General features: G+C 45.5%; 1 protein-coding gene across 1 annotated transcript in view; it reads right to left on the bottom strand.

The window, feature by feature from the left end:
- Nucleotides 1–1385: 1385 nt before the first annotated feature.
- Nucleotides 1386–25293, bottom strand: part of LOC126092638 (KH domain-containing, RNA-binding, signal transduction-associated protein 2-like) — a 361533-nt gene continuing 337625 nt past the window's right edge. Inside the window, exons 8-9 of the mRNA XM_049908361.1 lie at nucleotides 8235–8341; nucleotides 1386–2139 (exon numbers count right to left, since the gene is read on the bottom strand). Of these exons, the coding sequence (XP_049764318.1) occupies nucleotides 2030–2139; nucleotides 8235–8341 (217 nt within the window). The 3' untranslated portion in view covers nucleotides 1386–2029. The remainder of the gene's footprint in view (nucleotides 2140–8234; nucleotides 8342–25293) is intronic.

Here is a 25293-nt window from a genome sequence, read left to right as displayed (position 1 = left end):
TTCAACGTCTGTCAGTTGTGCGCTACTTAAGAAAAACGTATTTGGCCCCAAGAACGAGCGCAAACAGTACAAAAATGACAACCAAAGACTCTTTGGCGCCGCAAAATTGTTACTTGCCACCATTTACGTGGTGCTACTCACTGCGGAAACTGTGTGTCCTTTCAATTTTGCAATGAACGTCCGCGTCTTCTTCGCTAACTGATTTCAGACTGCGTACGTAAACTATTCGGCCTGTTAGCAGAAAATACGTATTCAGATGACGATATTCTGATATACAAGAACATTTCACAGGTTCATTCAAAGGAAGCACAGCAGCCACTAAAATCTCCGTCTATGAAGAGGTAAAAAATTTAATGAGTGTTCACTGAAATTAGCGAAATAATAATTTTTACGTGCGAAACATGTAGCTCAAACCGCGAAGGTAAAAAGTTATGTCGTCCAGAACAGAAGTAAGCTTCAAAGAATTGCAGTAACACTATCTACAGACGCTGCCCACCGTCCACCAGAAACGGGATGGATTCACGCTATATACGGTTATTTGCTATTTACCAGGTTGTTTGGACAAAATATTTTCCCCAATGAGAAGAGACTCGGGTCTGTACCTTTTGTAATAAGTAAGTTGAGATATACTTCTCTTTAGGACAAAAATATCTATTACTCTACTTCTCTTGAAATGTACTTCAGATCAAAACTGTCAACCGTACCACGGGTAGAAGCGGATCTTTGCCTTTTACCGTATTCAGATACCCGGGCAAGCATGACACCCCGCCGTACATCTTTCTAACTCTGTTATGAGTCTTCTGTATACGTTGCTAGGTCAGTACATCTGGCAGAAAATGTACAGTGGGCGATTGTTCAGAAACAGCCTGTGTGGTCTCTTCATAACGAATCCCTCCTTTGCTGCTGAATGAACGTTCTTGTAGAACTTCTTGATAGATTAGTGTTGGGTCCGGACCAAAACGTAATTTGCACAGCACGACTTCCGGCGACAGGCATTGGTCTGGGTTCGTATCCCGGTCTGGTACAAAGCGATAATCTGTCAGGAAGCTCCAGGTCTTCCTTATAACTTTCGAAATAAACGTTCCGGGAGACAAGTATGTTGACACAGGCATCTGGGCTGCTACAGATAGTCACTGTGTTAGAATCAATCCGTGTTTACATTTTCCCGACCCTTAAAGAAAGGGTACAAGATCGAACATAGATAAACGCAAATTTGTGACACAACATGATATTATAATGTTTAAATTCTAAGCAATATATTACAGATAAGAGACGAAAAGTGTAGAGCTAATACCTTCGTAGTTGTAATACGAGCGTATTCATGACAGTACGTCTAATGATTGTCTCCTTAATATACCATTACCAGAGGCTACTGAATCGACTCTGTCGACACATGACAGAATAAAGCTTTAGAAACTGCTCACCATGGAAGAAAAAGGTATATGCCGTGATTTTCCTCTAGTGAGCCATTAATTTAGAATTATATTCTAGAACTAGCTGTACCATCATCACCTCAAAGTGAATATGGGAAAGGGTTTTACATGAAATATATTTTAGGAAGTCATTCTTCCTTCTCATACAGTTCCTAGTGCACTGTAATTTATTAAGTATAACATAAAAATAAGACTCGTCTTTGTTTCTCATTGATACTTACCTTCCCACATATACAGAACACTGAGCAAGTAGACAACTGTTCTCTTTGTTTTGTTTGTCAAGAAGAGTAATCGAAAGGAATGGTAAGGAGATGTAACAAATAATATGAAAGTAACGAACGAATCGAGGGGCAAACTCAGTGTCAGAGACTCAGAGACCTTATGTGTTAATCCACTAATGCAGGTCCTCACTTCTTCTTTTCTTCCGGATCCCCACTTGAACTCAAGTACAAACCATTAAGGCCCTGACTGCTGCTACGTTTACAGTGAGGATCGCTTCCAGTCGCCGCAGAGGAACCTTCGCAGCCGCATTCACCGTCGTCGACGTCGAGGCCCCCGCCGCCCCCGCAGTCAGCTGGCAGGCGTTTCGCTGGCAGTTACAGCGGCAACTTCAGGCCGGTGTAGCGGGCGTACGGGTCGTGCCGGTACCGCGTGCGGTCCATCTTCAGCACGGAGGCGTCCGCACGGCCCGTCAAGTCCGGAGTCACTGCAACACGGATCCGGCACTTCTAGAGGCTGGCGAAAATTAAACAAATCGGTTCGAAGTACAACTCCATGAGTATCAGCTCAAACGCAGCGCCTGACAAAAAAGTGAAGCAGGCAGGAGATATGGCCCGTATGTCAGTGTATCTTCGTGCACGTATCCAACGTTACGGGCATGTAAATGATTAGAGTTGAATTCCTCCATGACAGGTAAAATAGCCACAAGAGTGCATTACTGCTGCCTGGTGGTGTATAAAAAGTGTTACCGTAAGAGCGTGCAAAAATTTAACAGGATGCTCCATTGAACGATTTGAGGTAGGAAACCGGGGTCAGAGAAGCCAGCTTAAGGAGATAATAGGAATAATATCACATTACTGTGTACTTTTTTTTACTTTGGTTACAGTCAACTGGAAATACAATCACTGACGCAATGAACGTACCATGTCCACTATATCTTACACAATGTGTTGAAACTGACGGCCATCAACCTTAATGCAAGCATGGCATCGGCAAACAAGATTCTGATGCACCCTGACGATTATTCCTGGCGTGTTTCGAATCACATCGCAGTCAGCTACAATTCAGGCAACTAATTCCATCTCCGTATCCACTGGGGTCTCATACGCAATTGACTTTAGATATCCCCATAGGAAATAATCAAGGGGATTGTGGTGACCTTGCAGGCCATGGAATTGGACCTTCCCTTCCAATTCAGCGACCAGAAGATACTGTACCGGTACTCCTCCATCGTATTGTACTGTACGTCTCTAAGGAAAAATAAAGTAAACAAAACCTGCATCATGACTTCCTACCAATCAGCCATGTCCTCCTTGTTTCCTTGTATGAAGCCGGCCGGGGTGGCCTAGCCGTTCTAGGCGCTACAGTCTGGAACCGCGTGACCGCTACGGTCGCAGGTTCGAATCCTGTCTAGGGCATGGATGTGTGTGATGTCCTTCGGTTAGTTAGGTTTAAGTAGTTCTAAGTCTAGGGGACTGATGACCTCAGATGTTAAGTCCCATAGTGCTTAGGGCCATTTGAACCATTTTGGAAATAATACGATATGTGTCTGAACCCGCGAAGATTCATTTTGTTTCCTCCGCGCTTCTGAATGCTTCACTTTTTCTGCCAGACCGTGTAGTTATGGAACAGAGAGAGAGGGAACGGGCACATAATGTCGCTTATAGAGAAGTTCAATGGCCACCTACGATCCATTGGTGCGATCTAGGAAATTGTAGCGCTCATCTACTGAATACAGTACACAGAAAATTTCTCCGACCCATTCTTTAGTAGTGATAGTGCGTTTCGCATCCGTAACAAGTCAGATTAGGGGAAGACTTCGAAGCAGTTCGTAAGCATACCACTAGTGGCCCGACCGATCACTACGAGAGTGGTTTGGTAAGGCTTCGTAAGACTGGGTGAGACCCCTTTGTGCTAAGAATACGAATTTTTGTGAAACTTTGTAACATTACTGGCAATGGTAACCATAAGATATATGCCCATGTTTCACGTCTCACTCGAGCGAGGATGCTATAGATGACGCATGACGCCATAACGTGGACTCAGGCATGAACAACAGATGTTACGACGAGTACCTTTTCCATTAGAAATTGCGCCAGCTGAATAATCTTATACTCTGATTTGCTGCTGTGATAGAAGGTAGAGCGACTACCCTCAGGCCAGCGCGTCAAAACTCATATGTTTTTTTTTAAATTATTATTGCTAAAGCAGAATTCAGACTTCGTTTGTAATAGCAGGTAAAAACCATTCAATAGTAAACTATACCTCCATTGAAACACGAGATACAACCGAATCACATCGTGTGTCATAGGCTCAGCGCCAAACGACCGCTCATCGAAGCTGTTCGTGCTGTCCACTTCAGTTCTTAGCAGAGAGGCACAACAGTACATTGAAATGGATTTCACTGTGCATAGAAAATCGTGATCTGCAAGCAAAGCAGCGAATTATGTGGATGATTAGTTACTTCAGGTGTAACTTCCGCAGGCGTACGTCTGTTACAACACAATTTATCTGACCAATTTTCCGTTTCCTCCGATGAATGTCTGATAAAATTCTGGATTATCATTTTATCAACAGCGAGCCTTAGCCAGTTAATGAGTTGTTCCATTATACGAAAATGAACTGCCATTTCTCCTCAGACATGCATACACATCACTTTCCGTTTTCGCAAGAGTTCAAGCCGTCATACGGCGAAGCGTGGACACACCACATACGTATTAATAATAATAATGAGCGTGTGGCATTGGTGGCCGGGAAACCCCTCGCGGGGCGGTTCGGCCGCCGCTCCACAAGTTCTTTAACGCCACTACGCCGACTTGTGAGTGAATGAGGATGAAATGATAATGAAAGACACACACAACACCCAGTCATCTCGAGGCAGAGAAAATCCCTGACCCCGCCAGGAATCGAACCCGGGACCCCGTGCGCGGGAAACGAGAACGCTACCGCATAGTAATAAGTATGCGATACACCTCCATAACTGAGCGGTGAGTTCGGCTAACTGTTTTGTGGGGAAACCGGGTACGATTCCCGAGCCTCTCAGATTTTTCCTTGGTGGAACGACTGGCACAGTATGCACTCAGCCTCGTGAGGGGATCTGAGGACCTTCTGGACCGATTAGTAGCGCATCCACTCTGAAGAAACCTGACAATGACAGTGAGGGCGATGTCCTGACAACATGTCTTTCTATTGCACTTCCGATGACGACATTGCGGTCGGTCAATGACCCAGACCGCGGAACTTTATCTGTTTTACCTTTTATAGGTGCCCCAGTACTTTTGATCTGATAGTGTAGTTAGGAAATGTACGAGCAGTAGCGAATATGAAACCCTCTTCGGCTGCATATTAGAATGACACCAATGAAAATTTGTGCCGGTCCTGGCCTCGAAACCGAATTTCACGCTTTATGCGAGTGGCCGCTTTAACCACTTCGGCTGTCCGTGCACGAATCACGGCCTGACCCAAACTACCATATGTTGTCCTCCTTGTGTCACAACACTCACTCATTCGTTACATATATTCCCGTCCAGGAAAAACTTATTTAATGAGAATCGGCGGCCCGGCATTGGTGAACAAATACAAAATATCAGTGCCTGTGCGCATGTATGTCCGAACGAACACTACATAATACTTCGTAATAACTCAGACATAGCTATTTCGTATAGTGTAATTAGTTCGCGCTTCTCATTTTGTCTGATTTCACACAGCTCCAGCCCTTTGCCTCTTTGCTGCATATGTACATCTGTGCCACGCAAGCTATGTTGCGTTATTTAGCGGAGGATACTACGGTAATTTCCTCCCTGTCTTGCACCTTTTCAGAATTCTGCATCAGAAAAGCGAAAGGCAAGCTCCAGTTTCTCAGATTATGTCAGTGTAGACATTTCGCTAGATGTACCGGGTGATCGAAAAGTCAGTATAAATCTGAAAACTGAATAAACCACGGAATAATGTAGATAGAGAGGTACAAATTGACACACGTCTTCCAGTACAAAATTTAAATAGAATAAATTACCTACAAAAATTTCCCGTTCGTTTTTTCTATAGGACTAATACTTATGTAGTGAGTGAGAGAATATGAAAATCTTGCATATGGAATTTTAAGGTGTTGTGGGTTGTATAAAACCATTATTAGGGCAGCTGAATCACCCTACATACCAGGTGATCAAAAAGTCAGTATAAATTTGAAAACCGAATAAACCACGGATTAATGTAGATAGAGAGGTACAAATTGACACACACGCTTGGAATGACATGGGGTTTTATTGGAACGAAAAAAGTACCAATGTTCATAAAATGTCCGGCAGATGTCTCTTCATCTGATCAGAATAGTAATAATTAGCATAACAAAGTAAGACAAAGCAGAGATGATGTTCTTTACAGGAAATGCTCAATATGTCCACCATCATTCCTCAACAATAGCTGTAGTCGAGGAATACTGTTGTGAACAGCACTGTAAACAAGTCCGGGGTTATGGTGAGGCATTGGTGTCGGATGTTGTCTTTCAGCATCCCTAGAGATGTCGGTCGATCACAATACACTTGCGACATCAGGTAACTCCAAAGCCAATACTCGCACGGACTGAGTCTGGGGACCTGGGAGGCCAAGCACGACGAAAGTGGCGGCTGAGCACACGATCATCACCATACGACGCGCGCAAGAGATCTTTCACGCGTCTAGCAATAGTTGGGTGGAGCGCCATCCTGCATAAACATCGTACGTTCCAGCAGGTGTTTATCAGCTAGGCTGGGGATGATGCGATTCTGTAACATATCGGCGTACCTCTCACTCGTCATGGTAGCTGTTACAATACCAGAATCACGCATTTCCTCGAAGAAAAAAAGGCCCGGTAACGGTAGATGTGGTAAATCCACCCCACACCGTGATTTTCTCGTCGTGCAACGGAGTGTCCACGACAGTACTAGGATTTTCGGTTGCCCAAATTCTGCAGTTGTGGGCGTTGACAAACCCTCGGAGCGTGAAATGAGCTTAGTCGGTCCACAACACGTTACTCAACCAATCGTCATCTTCCGCTATCTTTTGAAACGCCCACACCGCAAATGCCCTCCGCTCCACTAAATCGCTAGCTAACAGTTCATGATGCCGATGGATTTTGTACGGATATCATCGGAGGGTACGCCTCAGTGCCAACCAAACAGTAGTGTATGGAATGCCGGTGCGGCGTGCGACTGCACGAGCGCTGACTCACCCGTGCATAGATGAACCCGCTACAGTCTCCATTTCTTCCTGAACTGTCTCAGCAGCATTACGCCTTGTGCTCGGTCGGCCACTAAGGGGTCTATCGTCTAAACAACCCGTGGTCTCGAACGTCGAATTCATTCTCGCCACAGCTGCATTTGTCAACGGACCTTTACCCGTTCGAATCCCCTAGCTATGGCGATAGGATCGTAACGCTGAACTAGCACATTCCCAATTCTGATAATACAGCTTCACTAAAAGCGCCTTTTCAGGTAACGTCAACATGCTGCGACTGCTGGTGCATCTGATTCTCTCTCTCTCTCTTCTTTTTTTTTTCTTTATTGAATTTCAATTCCCCCCGAAGAGGACGGGCTGGCAGCAGCTTAGTATGCCGCTCTTCAGCCTACAGATTTTGTGACAAAGATCAAGAGAACAAATAATAAAAAACAGGCGATAAAATCGGAGACTTAAAGAGTAACATGGCGAAAAGAAATCGAGGAACTTAAAACAAATAACAGAGGGATGATGATGCTATTAAAATACATACGAAGCAGACAGGGAAAACAGGGAAAACAATAGACAGACAATTAAAAACCACGGCGACAGTCTGGATTCTGTTCGCAAAAGACATAAAATTCACACCTAGCGACAGCATGGTTTCTGTTCGCAACACGAGAAAGACAAACAACACTGAATAGTCACTGGAACACTGCACTAAAAAGTTGGCAAATGTGACATACCACAGTCGAGAGCAGGTGGGGGGGGGGGGGGAAACTGGACAGAAGATGGGAAAACAGAAAAGGGGGGAAAGGAGAGTAAAAGCGAAGGGGGAAACCGGGAAATGAGCTGATGGAGGATGAGGACCCATAAGAGGGGTGGGGGGCAGACGCGACAGGGGGTGGGGTAGGCAGAGGAGGGGAATACAAAAGGACTGGGGGGGGGAGAAGGGAGGTAGGGAGAGGTTGAGTGGGGAGAAAACAGGACGGAAGGGGGGGGGATCTCTCTCTCATTGCAGCTCCTTTTATACACGACTGTCAAGCGCAGTCACTGACGTTTTGCTGTCCAGCGCCATCTCTCGGACATTTTGTGAACTTTGTTTTTTTTTTCTAATAAAACCCCATGTCATTCCAAGCATGTGTGTCAATTTTTAACTGTCTATCTACATTATTACGTGGTTTATTAAGTTTTCAAATTTATACTGACTTTTCGATCACCGGGTACATCAGAAGAGCGAAAAACGAGCTCCAGTTGCTCAGATGATGTCAGTGTGGCCATTTCGTAGATTTAAGTTGGGAATAGCTCTTCTTGGCAATCTGTCAACTTTCTAGGCAGCCAGTAAAGATGCGCAGCACGAGCAGAGCACTGTGGCGTGTGGTGAGAACTCACCGGAAGTGGCGACGGCGTCTGGCGCGGCGGCGGCGGCAGAAAGCTCCTCCATGGTCTCCGGCGCGATGAGGCCGCCCCCGTTGGCGTAGCCGTCCAGCAGGCCGTACCTGCCGACACACAGCAGTGATGTGTGATACATGTACCTTTGTGAACTTATCATTTCTGAGAACGCATGCTGTTACAGCGTCATTACCTGTAAATACCACATTAATGCAATAAATCCTCAATATGATGTCCGTGAACCTCAATGCATTTGGCAATACGTGTTACGACATACCTCTCACATGCATTGACAATGCGCTAACGCATGCTGTCAGACGTTGTCGGTGGATCACGACAGAAAATATACTTCAACTTTCCCCACAGAATGAAATCCTTTGACGGCGGATCCGGTGAACGTGCGGGCTATGGTATGGTGCTTCGACGACCAACCCACCTGTCATGAAATATGCTATTCAATACCGCTTCAACCCCACGCGAGCTATGTGGCGGACATCCATTACGTTGGAAGTACATCGCCATTGTGTCATGCAGTGAAACATCTTGTAGTAACATCGGTAGAAAATTACGTATGAAAACAGCATACATTGCACCATTTAGATTGCCATCGATAAAATGGGGGTCAATTATCCTTTCTCCCATAATGCCCCACCATACATTAAACCGCCAAGGTCGCTGATGTTCCACTTGTCACAGCCATCGTGGATTTTCCGTTGCCCAATAGTGCATATTATGGCAATTTACGTTACCGCTGTTGGTGAATGACGCTTCGTCGCTAAATATAACGCGTGCAAAAATCTATCATCGTCCCGTAATTTCTCTTGTGCCCAGTGGCAGAACTGTACACGACGTTCAAAGTCGTCGCCATGCAACTCCTGGTGCATAAAAATATGGTACGGGTACACTCGATGTTGATGTAGCAGTTTCAACACCGACGTTTCTGAGATTACCCAATTCTCGCGCAATTTGTCTCCTACTGATGTGCGGATTAGCCGCGACAGCAGCTAAAACACCTACTTGGGCATCATCATTTGTTGCAGGTCGTGCTGAACACTTCCTGTTTCCTTAAATAACGTAAGTATCCGGCGAACGGTCCTGACACTTGGATGATGTCATCCAGGATACCGAGCGGCATACATAGCACACGCCCGTTGGGCATTTTGATCATAATAACCATACATCAACACGATATCGACCTTTCCCGCAATTGGTAAACGGTCCATTTTAACTCGGGTAATGTACCACGAAGCAAATACAGTCCGCACTGGCGGAATGTTACGTGATACCACGTACTTATACGTTTGTGACTATTATAGCACGATCTATCACAAAGCGAAAAAAGTGGTCCAACTAAATCATTCATATTTCTTTACGTACCACACGAATATGTAATTAAAAATGGGGGGTTCCTATTTTTAAAAACGCAGTTGATATCGGTTTGACGTATGGCAGCGCCATCTAGCGGGCCAACCATAACACCATCTGGTTTCCCCCTTCAAGCTAGACGAGTTTCGTTCTTTGTAGTTTTTTCGTTTGATGCTTATTTAGTGATATATTTGGACCGGTCACTATCAGTGGACTACCCTGTATTGAGCACTACTTCGGTTTATTTGCAGTGTAATTAACGTAAATACCGAAAATAGAAGAAAGAAAAAAACTCCCTCGTTGTGACTCGACTCCACAACCCTCTGGTTATTGTTCTGTAGTCTTTCGGCTGCACCAACCGCTACTTGGAAACCATGTTAACATAAAATCATTCATGACATATCCGACTAGCGCTAGGCCTGCTTTCTGGATCTTCCACTTCTGTCACTTACATTTCTGACCATGCCATACATATCAAGGACAGACGAATGAAAACGAGACATGTCGAAAAAAGTAACTAAACTGTTCGTTATTTTGAAAGTAATCACTACAACGTGTACTCCACTGTGAGACAAGATGACCCGTGCTGTCATGGAAAAATGATTTCGGGTGTTTACAGAATCATGATTGTACTCAGACGTGCACCACGACGCCCGAAAGAAATCTGCGGCCACAGACGTCCTTCTTCAGGGCTCCAGAAATATTGAAATCGCTTGGGGAGAGATCGTGAGTGTGTGGAGGATATCTAAGGTACTCCAAGCAAAAATTCTGCAGCGTAGTCCAAGCAACCTTGGCAACATGTGAGCAGGTTCACATATTACTAAGCTTTGTTCTCCTCGACTCACTCTGGGATACATGTATCAATAGTTATGGCGATTACATTTCAAATCAAATGTTCAAATGTGTGTGAACTCTTATGGCACTCAACTGCTAAGGTCATCAGTCCCTAAGCTTACACACTACTTAACCTAAATTATCCTAAGGACGAACACACACACCCATGCCCGAGGGAGGACTCAAATCTTCTCCGAGATCAGCCGCACAGTCCCTAACTGCAGCTCCCACGCCCGGGTTCCCGGGTTCGATTTCCGGCGGGGTCAGGGATTTTCTCTGCCTCGTGATGGCTGGGTGTTGTGTGCTGTCCTTAGGTTAGTTAGGTTTAAGTAGTTCTAAGTTCTAGGGGACTTATGACCACAGCAGTTGAGTCCCATAGTGCTCAGAGCCATTTGAACCAACCTAACTGCAGCGCCTAGACCGCTCGTCGATTACTTTTGAAATAATAAAATTTTTCTGACTTTTTTTTCCACCTGTCACGTTCTCATTTCACTCCCCTTTACATATCATAAATTTGGACGAAATTGGTCATGACGAGTGGGCGTGGTCCCGTTCTAAGTCGAAGTACGAAGTTCCATTACAGCACTAGGACCTGTTGTTCATTCCAGGAACAAATCCTGACTGCTTTCGTTACTGTGAAGCATGTGGGAGCTGCCGGAAGCCGCACGAATATATCGAGCCCCTTACCCCGATAGACAGCATCGTACAATTCACATAAATTTTGGAGATATTTTTGGGCGTTTGAGAAAGCATGTGTCCTTTCCAACAGACGAACAAGCTGAGAGGTTGGATGTCCATACACTAGCTCCGAACGAACCGGTTCTGCACAATAAAGGGAGCGATCCCAGTAAAGGCTGTGGGGACATATGAAAAGCGTTGCTAATGTTTAAGGGGCTCCGGAACGCCCTATACTTGCAATGTTAAAATAACGCTTATAAATTACATCTTTCCTCACAAAGTATTTGAGGTAGGAAGTTGAACTTTTTACAGATTATTTATTGGAATATGGGCTACTACTTAACACAGGGATTTTACAAAATTTTAGTTCAGTTATTAAAGATGATTTTTTTTCAATTGTAATGAAAATTCACAACATTTTTTTGCAATTTTTTATTTATATATTCAAAAATATACAGTTTTTTGGAAAAAGGCTGTGTTAAATTATGCAGAAGGTACTGTGTAACATTTACTGAAAGTCTGAAACAAATATGTTTGGAAGATCCTTAGAAAACATGTAATTAGTATGAGAAAATAAAAGTTTTGGGAATCGAGCGACAAAGATTGGATTGACTTTTTAGTGCATTCCAGGTCCATAGGATGGATTATCTTCATCCTCTGCAAACTCCTCCTCCAGCTTCCTCTTGTTCCTCCTCCTGTTTACTCTTGCTTGTATTTCTAGACTCTTTACAGCCCTGTCTGCAGCCCGAAGGCGTTCCTTGTCTAAAGCAAGCATCGCTCGTACCATGTTTCTAAATACCTTGCACCTTACAATGTTGCCATCATTGAAAGTCGCAACAGCAACTTTACTTTCACTCATTATTATACTCCAACAAAACAGAGACTCAAGAAACAGAATTAATTACGAATATTTTCGAGATAACGACAGAGTAAATAAACATGAAACAATCGACAATCACACCAGCGATGTATATTGAACCATCAAAGGTTAGCCACAACACATACTTTATCTCACATCACTAAAATGTACCTGATGAACACGGACGTTAATAATAACACCATTTGACAGCAGTTTAACAGCGCCACAGTGGGTCACACCCATGTAGAACACATTTCAAAAAAAATTTAAAAATAGTTGTAGTCTTCGGAATTGAATAAATTATATATCTATTAAAAGGTAATAGTCTGCAGATTCAGAAAACGCAAAAAATTAAAAATTGAACTTTTCATGATTTTGAGCCTTTCCGGAGCCCCTTAAACAGTTGCTGATTTTCCACAGAGTGTGTTTGTGTAGCCTGAATCACTGACGGCTACAGCTTGGAATGATCAGATGAGTGAGGCAATCCATTATTCGCTGTGTGAGCTCTTCCGTTACATGCCGTAGTGGCCACTCTGAACACCGTCTTTAAGACGGAAGATATTAATGGCATCTTATGTGCATTTTAATGTATCAGTACTGAATGCTTTATTGCACATTTACAAACCACTTGTGGATATATGTTCGTAGGAACTTCCTTGTTCTTTTTTCCTATCAGGAATCATCTCCTATAGTTCATCCTCTTAATTAATATTCGCCACGTTCTAAATCTTACATGGACTGAACTCTATATTCAAATTTCAACCAGGCAGTATAAGATGTTTGTGGACTGTGTTCAGTGACACCAGGGTATAGTATGTGCATGCTGAGGGGTTGTAGTGTTTGTGATTCATCTGATCGGCAATGAGATATCGCTCTGGGCGCCTGTCTGTCGACTCTCTGCTTCGACTCTGCAGGCAGTAAACGAGTTTGGAGTTGAACAGTGTTTGCAACATTCATTCTAGGGCGCAAACATGTCCCACCGACAAGTTCCTAGTCCTGTCGAACAACATCAGCCTTTTGAACATTATCGCAGTGTGGGTCTGCGGAAAGCTGGTCGAACGTATCAATGGTCTACAGCACCTGTAGGCCACCATATATCGGTGGTGTGTGGCTAGTTTCAATTCTGGTCTGTTGAACACTCCCCACCTGTAGCGTGAATTCTCGACATTCGTGTAGTACAGACGAACGTCAAGGTCGACACTTTGTGTGAACAGCGGTGGCCGACTGAACAGCATCCAGGTACGAAATTGGGGCACATTTTACACCTGCTGTGTAATTAAGTACCATTGGGAGCCATCTATTTGCAACAGGACGAAGAACACTTGCGCTTCTGCCTAGATTACTATTGTCATCACGACACCACCAAGCTTGCGTAATCTAGTGCCTCGAAAGAATTGATTGGAGAGTGGAATGGCTGTCTGTTGTCTTCAGTGACGAGAGAATGTTCTGTCCGTATGCGAATGAAGGGCGTACATGTATGGCTTGGACCTGGTGAGCTGTCTAGTCCAGAGTATATTCGCCCACTACACATAGATCCCATCGCTGGCTTCATTTGTGCAAGGCTATCAGCTGTTTGTGCTTTTCCAGCAGGACAATGCACGTCCACATACATCTGCTGCGCCGCAACGTCCTCTCTGCCTAGTATACAACTGCTCTGGTCAGCAAGATCAGCAGATCTCTCGCCAACTGAACGCGTGTGGGATAAATTGAAGCAAGCTGTAGTAACTTCACGAACCTGTTATATACGTCAAACCTTAGCGCAAAAGATGTCTGTCTTCGGGACCAGAGCTCGTGACTCACTGTTTTACCGGTACGCTCCCTCAAAGAGGCTGCATTGACACGTCATACCAATCTAACGAACCCAATAAGTTTCGGGGTATAAACAACACCACTTATGACATAGATAGAGACCATCGGAAAAATGCTCCTATCGGAGCACATAAAAGGCGAATGTGCTCCTGTTTAAAAGTTTCTCACAGGAAAGTGGGGTACTAGTTTCGTCCTTCTGCCTTCCTCAGCAGCTTTAAAAATAGTTCCCAAAAATTTCGGCATTCGAACGTGTCTACCCGGTTTTTAACATGCTACTCACCTCTCACTCCGACAAATTCCCATATCTGTAACTCTCTGACACCCAGTAGTCCATCGCTGTAAGTCGTTCATGCCCAACCAATCCTACTTGTCCATTATCAGTCCAACCCATCGTCATTATCTTTCTGTCTCACTATGATGTCTCCTGTCTCACGGCTACAGTCTCCTTCGTTCTGTCCTGCTTCTACTGTCTACTCTCACTGTCAGTCTCCCTCTTACTCTCTCTTACTGCTACTATCTTCCTGTTTCCTTCCCAATGCTACTCTCTTCTCACTGACACTCTCTTTCTCTTCCTCGTTGTCATTTTCATGAACTCTCTCTCCCATTATCACTGGCTCTTACCCACTTCCATTTTCTCCTTCTCCTTATTCCTCTTCCGCACTATCTTCTTCTCTCTTGCCCAAGCACTGCTCTGTCAATGCCCAGTATGTTCCACTGCTGTGTGTCAATCACTTTCTCTCACACTGTCCTTGTCTCCTTCGGTGTTTCTATAACATAAACATTGTCTGCTATCTTCCAGTGTTTATGACCTTTCATTTCCCTTCCTTCTACAGCTGCCTCCTTATTTTGATAGTTTACTTATGTGTAACTGGAATTTTACACATCAGGCCGAAGGTGCACAAAAACGTTGCTTCAGTTCAAAGCTATGGGGTTCCTAGAATCCTTCTGATGATAACGGAGACACTTTACAGCATATTTCTCCGTGCTACGTTACTTTATAAAAGACGTTTTCGTCTCACAACGGATTTTATGTTCGTATTTTACGTGTACGTGCAGGGTAACTCTCTACCTCGTAAACAATAAAGATATGAAAAAAATGTTCAAAGTTTTTCGCCATTGGCATCTTAGAAATACATCGTAGAAATTACAGTCTTTTTCAGTGCAGAGCTTCTTGGAACTGCGGCATGGTTTCGGTATCCAAATACCAATTATTGTGATGTATCTCAATAACGGAAAAATATTTCTGAAAACGGGAGGATGACGTTTCTAGATAAATGTCTAGAGAATATAGGATTAAAATTTGAGAAATTTGCTGTGGTTAGTTATTTAGATATCCGCAGCTGATGACGAAAAAAACGCTTTTTTCGGGTTTTCTTAGGAACCACTCATGAACTAAATAGTGTCTCCACAAGAGCTTGCAGAATATCATTAGTAATTCTCCTGGTCATGCCGTTGTACTAGGGGGTGACTTTACAGAAAACTCACATGATTTGTTCCGTTTGCTCAAGTTGGAGGAACTGCGTAATATACAAATTTGTACCCTGTTTTACAGGATAGTTACAGAAGATGATCCTTCCGTTTGGTGTACAAATGCTCCCTAGCCCAAGGTCTATCCAAATCACTTGACCCTACCTCACTATCCCCATAGAACCCGAGGCACGATCCACGGTAAAATGCCGGTTTTATGCACAGCATTTTGGAACATTCTGGTAGCTAATGCTGTCGCATGGGTACCGATTATGCTGAAAGTAAATATGTCCCAAACCACCATAAGTTCTGTATAAAATGTAGAATCAAAACACTTTCGGCCGCCTATATTTCCTTTTGTTATTTTATTTGAATAACCAGTTTCAGCGCTACATTACGCCATATTCACGCTCCCTAACCGACGGGTAGGTTAGAGGACCCCTCGCTTTGGGGGATAATACGATTTCCTTATTAAATCAGCCACAGTGACCTCAGAGAATCTTGGTCCTCGCAGATCAGAGATAGAAAAGATTAATACGATTTTAGTAAACTGTAGGAGCATCCAAGGAAAGGTCCCAGAATTAGTATCGCTCACTAAAGTTTTAATGCACAGATAGTATCGGGAACAGAAAGCTGGTTGAAGCCAGACGTCAATGACAACGAAATCCTAAGTTCGGACTGGAATGTTTATCATAAGGCGAGGTTAGTCGCAAATGGTGGCGGCGTGTTTATTGCAGTAAAAAATTCGATAAAATCTAGCGAGGTTATCACGGATCCGAATTTGAATTAATCTGGGTGAAACTGAGTATCAAAGAACGGCCTAAATTGGTGATCGGATGCTTTTATAGACCACTTGGGTCAGGATCTGTAGTTGTAGAGCGTTTCAGACAGAGCTTGCAGAATATCATTAGTAATTCTCCTGGTTATGCCGTTGTACTAGGGGGTGACTTCAAATTGGCAGGTATAGATTGGGAGTGTTATGCCATCAAAACTGGTGCCAGAGACAGGGAATTGTGTGGCATTCTTCTGAATGTCTTGTCCGAAAATTACCTTGAGCAGATAGATAGAGGGTAACATGTTAGATCTCTGGCAACAAACAGATCTGAACTTATCGGATCAGTTTACGTAGAATATCAGTGATCATAAATAAGGGTGTGACAGCATCTATGACGATGGGTCCTACCAGGAATGTTAAGAATGGTAGGAAGATATATTTAGTCAGCAAGGGTGACAGGATACAAATTTCAGAATATCTCAGATGTCAGCATCAAATATTGGGTGAGGAGGACGAAGATGTGAAGAACAAACGGCAAAAATTCAAATGCACCGATCAATATGCCCTAGACAAGTATGTTCCGAGTAAGGTTTTAAGGGATGGGAAACATCCACCATGGTTTAACAGCCGTGTTAGAAAAGCGCTACGTATACAAAGAGTACTTCACCTCAGATTCAAGAGAAGTAATAACCTAGCTGACAAACAAAAGCAGAACAAAGCGAAAATGAGCGTAAGGAGAGCACTGAGAGAAGCGTTCAACGATTTCGAAAGTAAGACGTTGTCAACCGACCTGAGTAAAAACCCTGAGAGATTGTGGTCGTATGTAAAATCAGTAAGCGGGTCAAAATCAGCTATTCATTCTCTCAGCGACTACAGCGGCACAGAAACGAAAGATAACAGAGAGAAGGACGAAATGCTGAATTAGGTCTTCCGAAGTTGTTTCAAAGCGGAAAATCTTAACTCTATGCCTCATTTCAATCGTCGGAGAACGTTGAAAGCCGGCTGGTGTGGCCGTGCGGTTCTAAGCACTTCAGTTTGGAACCGCGTGACCGCTACGGTCGCAGGTTCGAATCCTGCCTCGGGCATGGATGTGTGTGATGTCCTTAGGTTAGTTAGGTTTAAGTAGTTCTAAGTTCTAGGGGACTGATGACCTCTGAAGTTAAGTCCCATAGTGCTCAGAGCCATTTGAACGTTGAAATGGCAGATATTGAGATAACCGATCGCGGACTGAAAAGCCGCTACGATCGCTTAGTAGTGGAAAGGCTTAAGGACCAGATGAGATACCTATAAAATTCTGTAAAGATTGTGCAAAAGAACTTGCTCCCCTTCTAGCAGTAATTTATCGTAGATCGCCTGAACAACGAAAGGTACCTAAAGACTGGAAAAAAAAGCGCAGGTCATTCCTGTTTTTAAGAAAGGCCATCAGACAGATCCACACAATTATACACCTATATCGTTCACGTCAATCTGTTGTAGAATTATGGAACATGTTTTATGCTCAATAACTATGACGTTCTTGGAAAATGAACACCTCCTCTATGAAAATCAACATATATTTCGCAAACAGAGATCCTGCGAAACTCAGGCTGATGCCGTGTTGCTTGATTTCAGTGACGCTTTTGACACCGTCCCGCACTGCTGCTTAATGAAAAAAAATCGAGCTTACGGAGTATCGGAGCAGACCTGCGATTGGATTAAAGACTTTCTTGCAGATAGAACTCAACACGTCGCTCTTTGCGGAACTAAATCGACAGATGTAAAGGTAATATCCGGAATACCACAAGGAAGTGTGATAAGACCGTTGCTGTTCAGAATGTATATAAATGATCTACACTCCTGGAAATTGAAATAAGAACACCGTGAATTCATTGTCCCAGGAAGGGGAAACTTTATTGACACATTCCTGGGGTCAGATACATCACATGATCACACTGACGGAACCACAGGCACATAGACACAGGCAACAGAGCATGCACAATGTCGGCACTAGTACAGTGTATATCCACCTTTCGCAGCAATGCAGGCTGCTATTCTCCCATGGAGACGATCGTAGAGATGCTGGATGTAGTCCTGTGGAACGGCTTGCCATGCCATTTCCACCTGGCGCCTCAGTTGGACCAGCGTTCGTGCTGGACGTGCAGACCGCGTGAGACGACGCTTCATCCAGTCCCAAACATGCTCAATGGGGGACAGATCCGGAGAACTTGCTAGCCAGGGTAGTTGACTTACACCTTCTAGAGCACGTTGGGTGGCACGGGATACATGCGGACGTGCATTGTCCTGTTGGAACAGCAAGTTCCCTTGCCGGTCTAGGAATGGTAGAACGATGGGTTCGATGACGGTTTGGATGTACCGTGCACTATTCAGTGTCCCCTCGACGATCACCAGTGGTGTACGGCCAGTGTAGGAGATCGCTCCCCACACCATGATGCCGGGTGTTGGCCCTGTGTGCCTCGGTCGTATGCAGTCCTGATTGTGGCGCTCACCTGCACGGCGCCAAACACGCATACGACCATCATTGGCACCAAGGCAGAAGCGACTCTCATCGCTGAAGACGACACGTCTCCATTCGTCCCTCCATTCACGCCTGTCGCGACACCACTGGAGGCGGGCTGCACGATGTTGAGGCGTGAGCGGAAGACGGCTTAACGGTGTGCGGGACCGTAGCCCAGCTTCATGGAGACGGTTGCGAATGGTCCTCGCCGATACCCCAGGAGCAACAGTGTCCCTAATATGCTGGGAAGTGGCGGTGCGGTCCCCTACGGCACTGCGTAGGATCCTACGGTCTTGGCGTGCATCCGTGCGTCGCTGCGGTCCGGTCCCAGGTCGACGGGCACGTGCACCTTCCGCCGACCACTGGCGTCAACATCGATGTACTGTGGAGACCTCACGCCCCACGTGTTGAGCAATTCGGCGGTACGTCCACCCGGCCTCCCGCATGCCCACTATACGCCCTCGCTCAAAGTCCGTCAACTGCACATACGGTTCACGTCCACGCTGTCGCGGCATGCTACCAGCGTTAAAGACTGCGATGGAGCTCCGTATGCCACGGCAAACTGGCTGACACTGACGGCGGCGGTGCACAAATGCTGCGCAGCTAGCGCCATTCGACGGCCAACACCGCGGTTCCTGGTGTGTCCGCTGTGCCGTGCGTGTGATCATTGCTTGTACAGCCCTCTCGCAGCGTCCGGAGCAAGTATGGTGGGTCTAACACACCGGTGTCAAGGTGTTCTTTTTTTCATTTCCAGGAGTGTAGTAGAAAGCGCCGAATGCTCTTTAAGGCTATTTGCAGATGAAGCAGTTGTTTATACCAAAGTAGCAACGCCAGAAGATAGTAAGAATTTTCAGAACGACCTGCAAAGAACTGATGAATGGTGCAGACTCTGGCAGTTGACCCTGAACGTAAATAAGTGTTACATATTGCTTATTCATAAGAAAAGAAATCCACTACTGTACAGCTACACTGTTAATGACAAACAGCAGGAGACAGCGTCTGCCGTGAAATAACTAGGCTTAACTATCCAGAGCGACCTTAAGTGGAATGACCATATAAAACAGATAACGGGAAAAGCAGATGCAAGACTCAGATTCATCGGAAGAATCTTAAGGAAATATAACTCATCCACGAAAGAAGTGGCTTATCAGGCGCTTGTTCGCCCGATTCTTGAGTATTGTTCATCTATCTGGGATCCCTATCAGGTAGGACTGATAGAGGAGATACAGAAGATCCGACGAACAGCGGCGCGTTTCGTCAAGGGATCGTTTAGCTGGCGAGAGAGCGTTACGGAGATGTTAAACAGACTCCACTGGCAGACATTACAAGAGAGACGTTGCGCATAACGGAGAGATTTACTACTGTAATTTCGAGACAGCACTTTTCAGGAGGAGTCGGACAAGATGTCACTTCCCCCACGTACATCACGCGTACTGACCACGAGGAGAAAATTCGAGAAATTACAGCCAATACAGAGGCTCACAGACAATCATTCTTCCTACACACTATTCGTGAGTGGAACAGGGTTGGAGGGACCAGACTGTGGTACCGATAGTACCCTGCGCCACACCCCAGTAGGTGGCTTTCGGAGTATGATGTAGATGTAGATGAATCCCACCTGTGCTCCAATCAAAATATATTTCAGAATTCCAGACTGGAGGCTATCAAGTAACTTTTAACCATACATTGCTACTGTCGGGTCTCCCGGACGCAGCCCTATGGTGGTGATTAGTTTTGTTTGGTGTAGAACAATATTACCCGTACCCCATTTCTTATCTTTGAATGTTGTGAAATTTGATTGTTTAATGTGTGTTCAAGTCCATTGTCTAGGATAGAATTTTGTGTGTCTGTGTCTGCCAGAGCCGCCTGTAGCAAGCAGGTAATACTGTTTGGATCTGCAAGTGCCACGTTAGCTCTTGTGATAACTTTTTCTTGCAACACAAATATGACATTTGCACACACTCAATACACTCGGGACGGATGACCTCGCTGTTTCGTCCCATAACGTCTCTCAATTAATCAATCAGTCAATCATTCAATACACTGAATCACCCTGTTTATTTTAGAAGAAGGCTAAAATCGATGAGAGAGAAGATCTGTGTAAATATACATTGCTAAATGAAATGGCTAATGAAGAAAAAGGTAAAGAAGGTGTAGATTCAGACTCCGAACTATATAGTGAGCACGATACAGAAAGTTGAGAAAGTGATGATGACAGTGATAAAAATCGGAATAATAATAAAAATAAATTTCGGTAGGGAAAATTGTGCTAAATCGATGAACGACGTTAATAATTCTCGTATCAAGACTACGTTAGAAAATAGTTTATCTAATACTTCAGGTGTGAGGGTAATTGCGAAAGATAAAGACAGAAATAGAAATATGGGGGTTGATTTTCATTGATGAAATAGTGGGTTGAGTTGTTAGTGGCATGTACTACCCTATGCATTATGTCTGCTAGTTCTAGATACTCCTCTTTCCAGTCCTTTATTAATGAGACAGTGTTGAAATTTGAAGCTTTTACTGGTGATGTATTTCGGTGGGATATCCAAGGCCGCTTAGGGCAAATTTAGGAGAACTCTGGGACACAGATGGTTCACGATCAGAAGTATTCTATTCTGCGATGACTCTGAAGAGGTTCAGGTTTCTAGTATAGTGTCTAAGATTTGATAGTAAGTCAACTATGTCCGACAAAGAAATACGGGATAAACTGGCTCCTATATGAAATATCTTTGATATGTTGACACACACACAATAAAAAAAAAAAACTGCATGGCCCACTATTCTCTTGTAGAATATGTCAATGTAGGTGAAATGCTGGGAAAATGCGAGGACAAAGTAGGAATATACATTCCTTCCAAAACAGACAAATTTGGAATGAAAGCATTCCGTCTAGCTGGTGCAAGAACAGCTTACATCTCAAATTTGTAACTTTGTTGAGGAGAGCAACCAAATGGAGACCTAACAAACTGAGTAACCGTGCAGCTGATGTCGTGAAAAGGTTATGTAATTATATTTCCAAAACATCAAGGAACATAACCACGGATAAGTAGTTCACGGGCTACAAACTGGCTCTGTCTCTTCTGAAAGACAATCAGCCACGGACTGAAAGAAACACAAATGTATTAAAATCCAAAGAAAAACGTGTCTGCTTGCTTTATATATACAACCCAAATCAATGTCAAGTATTTTCGTATTTCCAGTTATTAAAAAAAGGTGAGAAAACAAGTTAGGTCTAAGAGATCCGTCATAGCGAAGGTTATATGAACGAACACAGTAGTAAAGCAAAGTCAAATAAAGTCAGACATAACTGATTCTCGAGAAGGTAACCGACATATGGTGTTGTCGTGGTGCCTATAGTTGGAGTCACGAACAACAGTGGTCAAGTTTAGGCTTGTTCTGCGCACCTACGTCACGCATACTCCGACAGCCAATGAGCGTTCAGTAGTTTTATGAGCGCTCCGCTCTGAATGCCGTAGCTTATGCGAGCATTAAACGTGATCGAAGCGAGTTGTTAGCGAATTTCTACACTCCTGGAAATTGAAATAAGAACACCGTGAATTCATTGTCCCAGGAAGGGGAAACTTTATTGACACATTCCTGGGGTCAGATACATCACACGATCACACTGACAGAACCACAGGCACATAGACACAGGCAACAGAGCATGCACAATGTCGGCACTAGTACAGTGTATATCCACCTTTCGCAGCAATGCAGGCTGCTATTCTCCCATAGAGACGATCGTAGAGATGCTGGATGTAGTCCTGTGGAACGGCTTGCCATGCCATTTCCACCTGGCGCCTCAGTTGGACCAGCGTTCGTGCTGGACGTGCAGACCGCGTGAGACGACGCTTCATCCAGTCCCAAACATGCTCAATGGGGGACAGATCCGGAGATCTTGCTGGCCAGGGTAGTTGACTTACACCTTCTAGAGCACGTTAGGTGGCACAGGATACATGCGGACGTGCATTGTCCTGTTGGAACAGCAAGTTCCCTTGCCGGTCTAGGAATGGTAGAACGATGGGTTCGATGACGGTTTGGATGTACCGTGCACTATTCAGTGTCCCCTCGACGATCACCAGTGGTGTACGGCCAGTGTAGGAGATCGCTCCCCACACCATGATGCCGGGTGTTGGCCCTGTGTGCCTCGGTCGTATGCAGTCCTGATTGTGGCGCTCACCTGCACGGCGCCAAACACGCATACGACCATCATTGGCACCAAGGCAGAAGCGACTCTCATCGCTGAGGACGACACGTCTCCATTCGTCCCTCCATTCACGCCTGTCGCGACACCACTGGAGGCGGGCTGCACGATGTTGGGGCGTGAGCGGAAGACGGCCTAACGGTGTGCGGGACCGTAGCCCGGCTTCATAGAGACGGTCACGAATGGTCCTCGCCGATACCCTAGGAGCAACAGTGTCCCTAATTTGCTGGGAAGTGGCGGTGCGGTCCCCTACGGCACTGCGTAGGATCCTACGGTCTTGGCGTGCATCCGTGCGTCGCTGCGGTCCGGTCCCAGGTCGACGGGCACGTGCACCTTCCGCCGACCACTGGCGTCAACATCGATGTACTGTGGAGACCTCACGCCCCACGTGTTGAGCAATTCGGCGGTACGTCCACCCGGCCTCCAGCATGCCCACTATACGCCCTCGCTCAAAGTCCGTCAACTGCACATACGGTTCACGTCCACGCTGTCGCGGCATGCTACCAGTGTTAAAGACTGCGATGGAGCTCCGTATGCCACGGCAAACTGGCTGACACTGACGGCGGCGGTGCACAAATGCTGCGCAGCTAGCGCCATTCGACGGCCAACACCACGGTTCCTGGTGTGTCCGCTGTGCCGTGCGTGTGATCATTGCTTGTACAGCCCTCTCGCAGTGTCCGGAGCAAGTATGGTGGGTCTGACACACCGGGGTCAATGTGTTCTTTTTTCCATTTCCAGGAGTGTATTTCATCTGTTGCAAGTTGTTATCGCTGACGGTGGTAATAAGTAGTAAATTCTGCATGAGCAAACGAGCGACACAACTTGCCGGATATACCTTCCTTCAAGCTGAAAGCACGCAAATGAGTGTACCACAGTTGTCGCTTGGAATCATCAAAATGCCATCTCCGTCCGCCCCTCAACGTGCGCGAACAGCCACCGCTTGTGGATAGGACTATAGTGCCTAGTTGGTGTGCTAACGCTGTGCTATCACGAAATGATGTCGGGAACGTGATGCGCGTAGCCGCAAAGAGGGCTTTTCAGCGCTTATAGCTGCCTTCACGCTACGCACGAGTGGCGGCAGACCGCAGCCCTACACAGAGGGCGCTACTAGACGTCGCGGCCTTTGTATCCCGGAGCGTAATGTCTCCTGAGTAGAGGGCACAACGGCTGCCTCGCTGGCTGTGCACCCAAGACGGGGGTGGACGCCTGCGCGAGGGTGGTGGTGAGTGGTGGAGGGGTGAGTTCCGCTCCGAAAGGGGAAAGAAGGAGGCAGCGGGACGTACAATCACGGCGCGGGCAGCGACCAGCACGTGAGGCCAATCCTTGAGCGACCAGATGCCACAGCGAAGAAGTTTTCCCCCGCTCGGATGGCGGCGGAGTGCTCTTACCAGAAGAAAACCTCGGGAGTGCAGTACTGGTCCGTATATCTGTGGTATTTCTGACACCCTTAAATACACTAAAGCGCCAAAGAAACTGGTATAGGCATGCGTATTCAAATACAGAGATATGTAAACAGGAAGAATACAGGCCGGCCATTGTGGTCGAGTGGTTCTAGGTGCTTCAGTCCGGAACCGCGCTGCTGCTACGGTTGCAGGTTCGAATCCTGCCTCGGGCATGGATGTGTGTGATGTCCTTAGGTTAGTTAGGCTTAAGTAGTTCTAAGTCTAAGAGACTGAAGACCTCAAACATTAAGTCCCATAGTGCACAGAGACATTTGAACCATTTTTTTTTTTTGAAGAATACAGCGCTGAGATCGGTTACTGCTGCTACATTAACAGGTTACCAAGATTCAAGTGAGTTTGAACGTGGTGTTGTAGTCGGCGCACGAGCGGTGGGACACAGCTTCTCCGAGGTAGCGATGAAGTGCGGATTTTTCCGCACGACAATTTCACGAATGTATCGTGAATATCAGAAATCCGGTAAAACATCAAATCTCCGACATTGCTGCGGCCGGAAAAAGATCCTGCAAGAACGGGACCAACGACGACTGAAGATAATCGTTAAGCGTGACAAAAGTGCAACACTTCCGCAAATTGCTGCAGATTTCAATGATGTGCCTGCGAACCATCCAACGGAACATCATGGATATGGGTTTTCGGAGTAGAAGTCCCAATCGTGTACCCTTAATGATTGCAATACACAAAGCTTTACGCCTCGGCCGGCCGGGGTGGCCGACCGGTTCTAGGCGCTTCAGTCTGGAACTTTGCGACCGCTACGATCGCAGGTTCGAATCCTGCCTAGGGCGTGGCTGTGTGTGATGTCCTTAGGTTAGCTAGGTTTAAGTATTTCTAAGTTCTAGGGGACTGATGACCTCAGAAGTTAAGTCCCATAGTGCTCAGAGCCATTTGAACCATTTTACGCCTCACCTGGGCATGTCAACCTCGACATTGGACTGTTGATGACTACGAGGTGCATTTAAGTTCTAAGGCCTCCGATTTTTTTCTCCGGACTGAAAAGAGATAGAAACATGCGCATTGTTTTAAAATGAGGCCGCGTTCATTGTCAATACGTCCCAGAGATGGCAGCACCGTATGGCAGATGAAAATTACCGCCAGCAGCGAGAATGAGAAC

The sequence above is a fragment of the Schistocerca cancellata genome, chromosome 7 (assembly GCF_023864275.1).
Source record: "Schistocerca cancellata isolate TAMUIC-IGC-003103 chromosome 7, iqSchCanc2.1, whole genome shotgun sequence".
In the NCBI taxonomy this organism is placed as follows: domain Eukaryota; kingdom Metazoa; phylum Arthropoda; class Insecta; order Orthoptera; family Acrididae; genus Schistocerca; species Schistocerca cancellata.
Note: the sequence above shows the minus strand (reverse complement) of the source record. Positions and strands in the feature narration are given on the sequence as shown.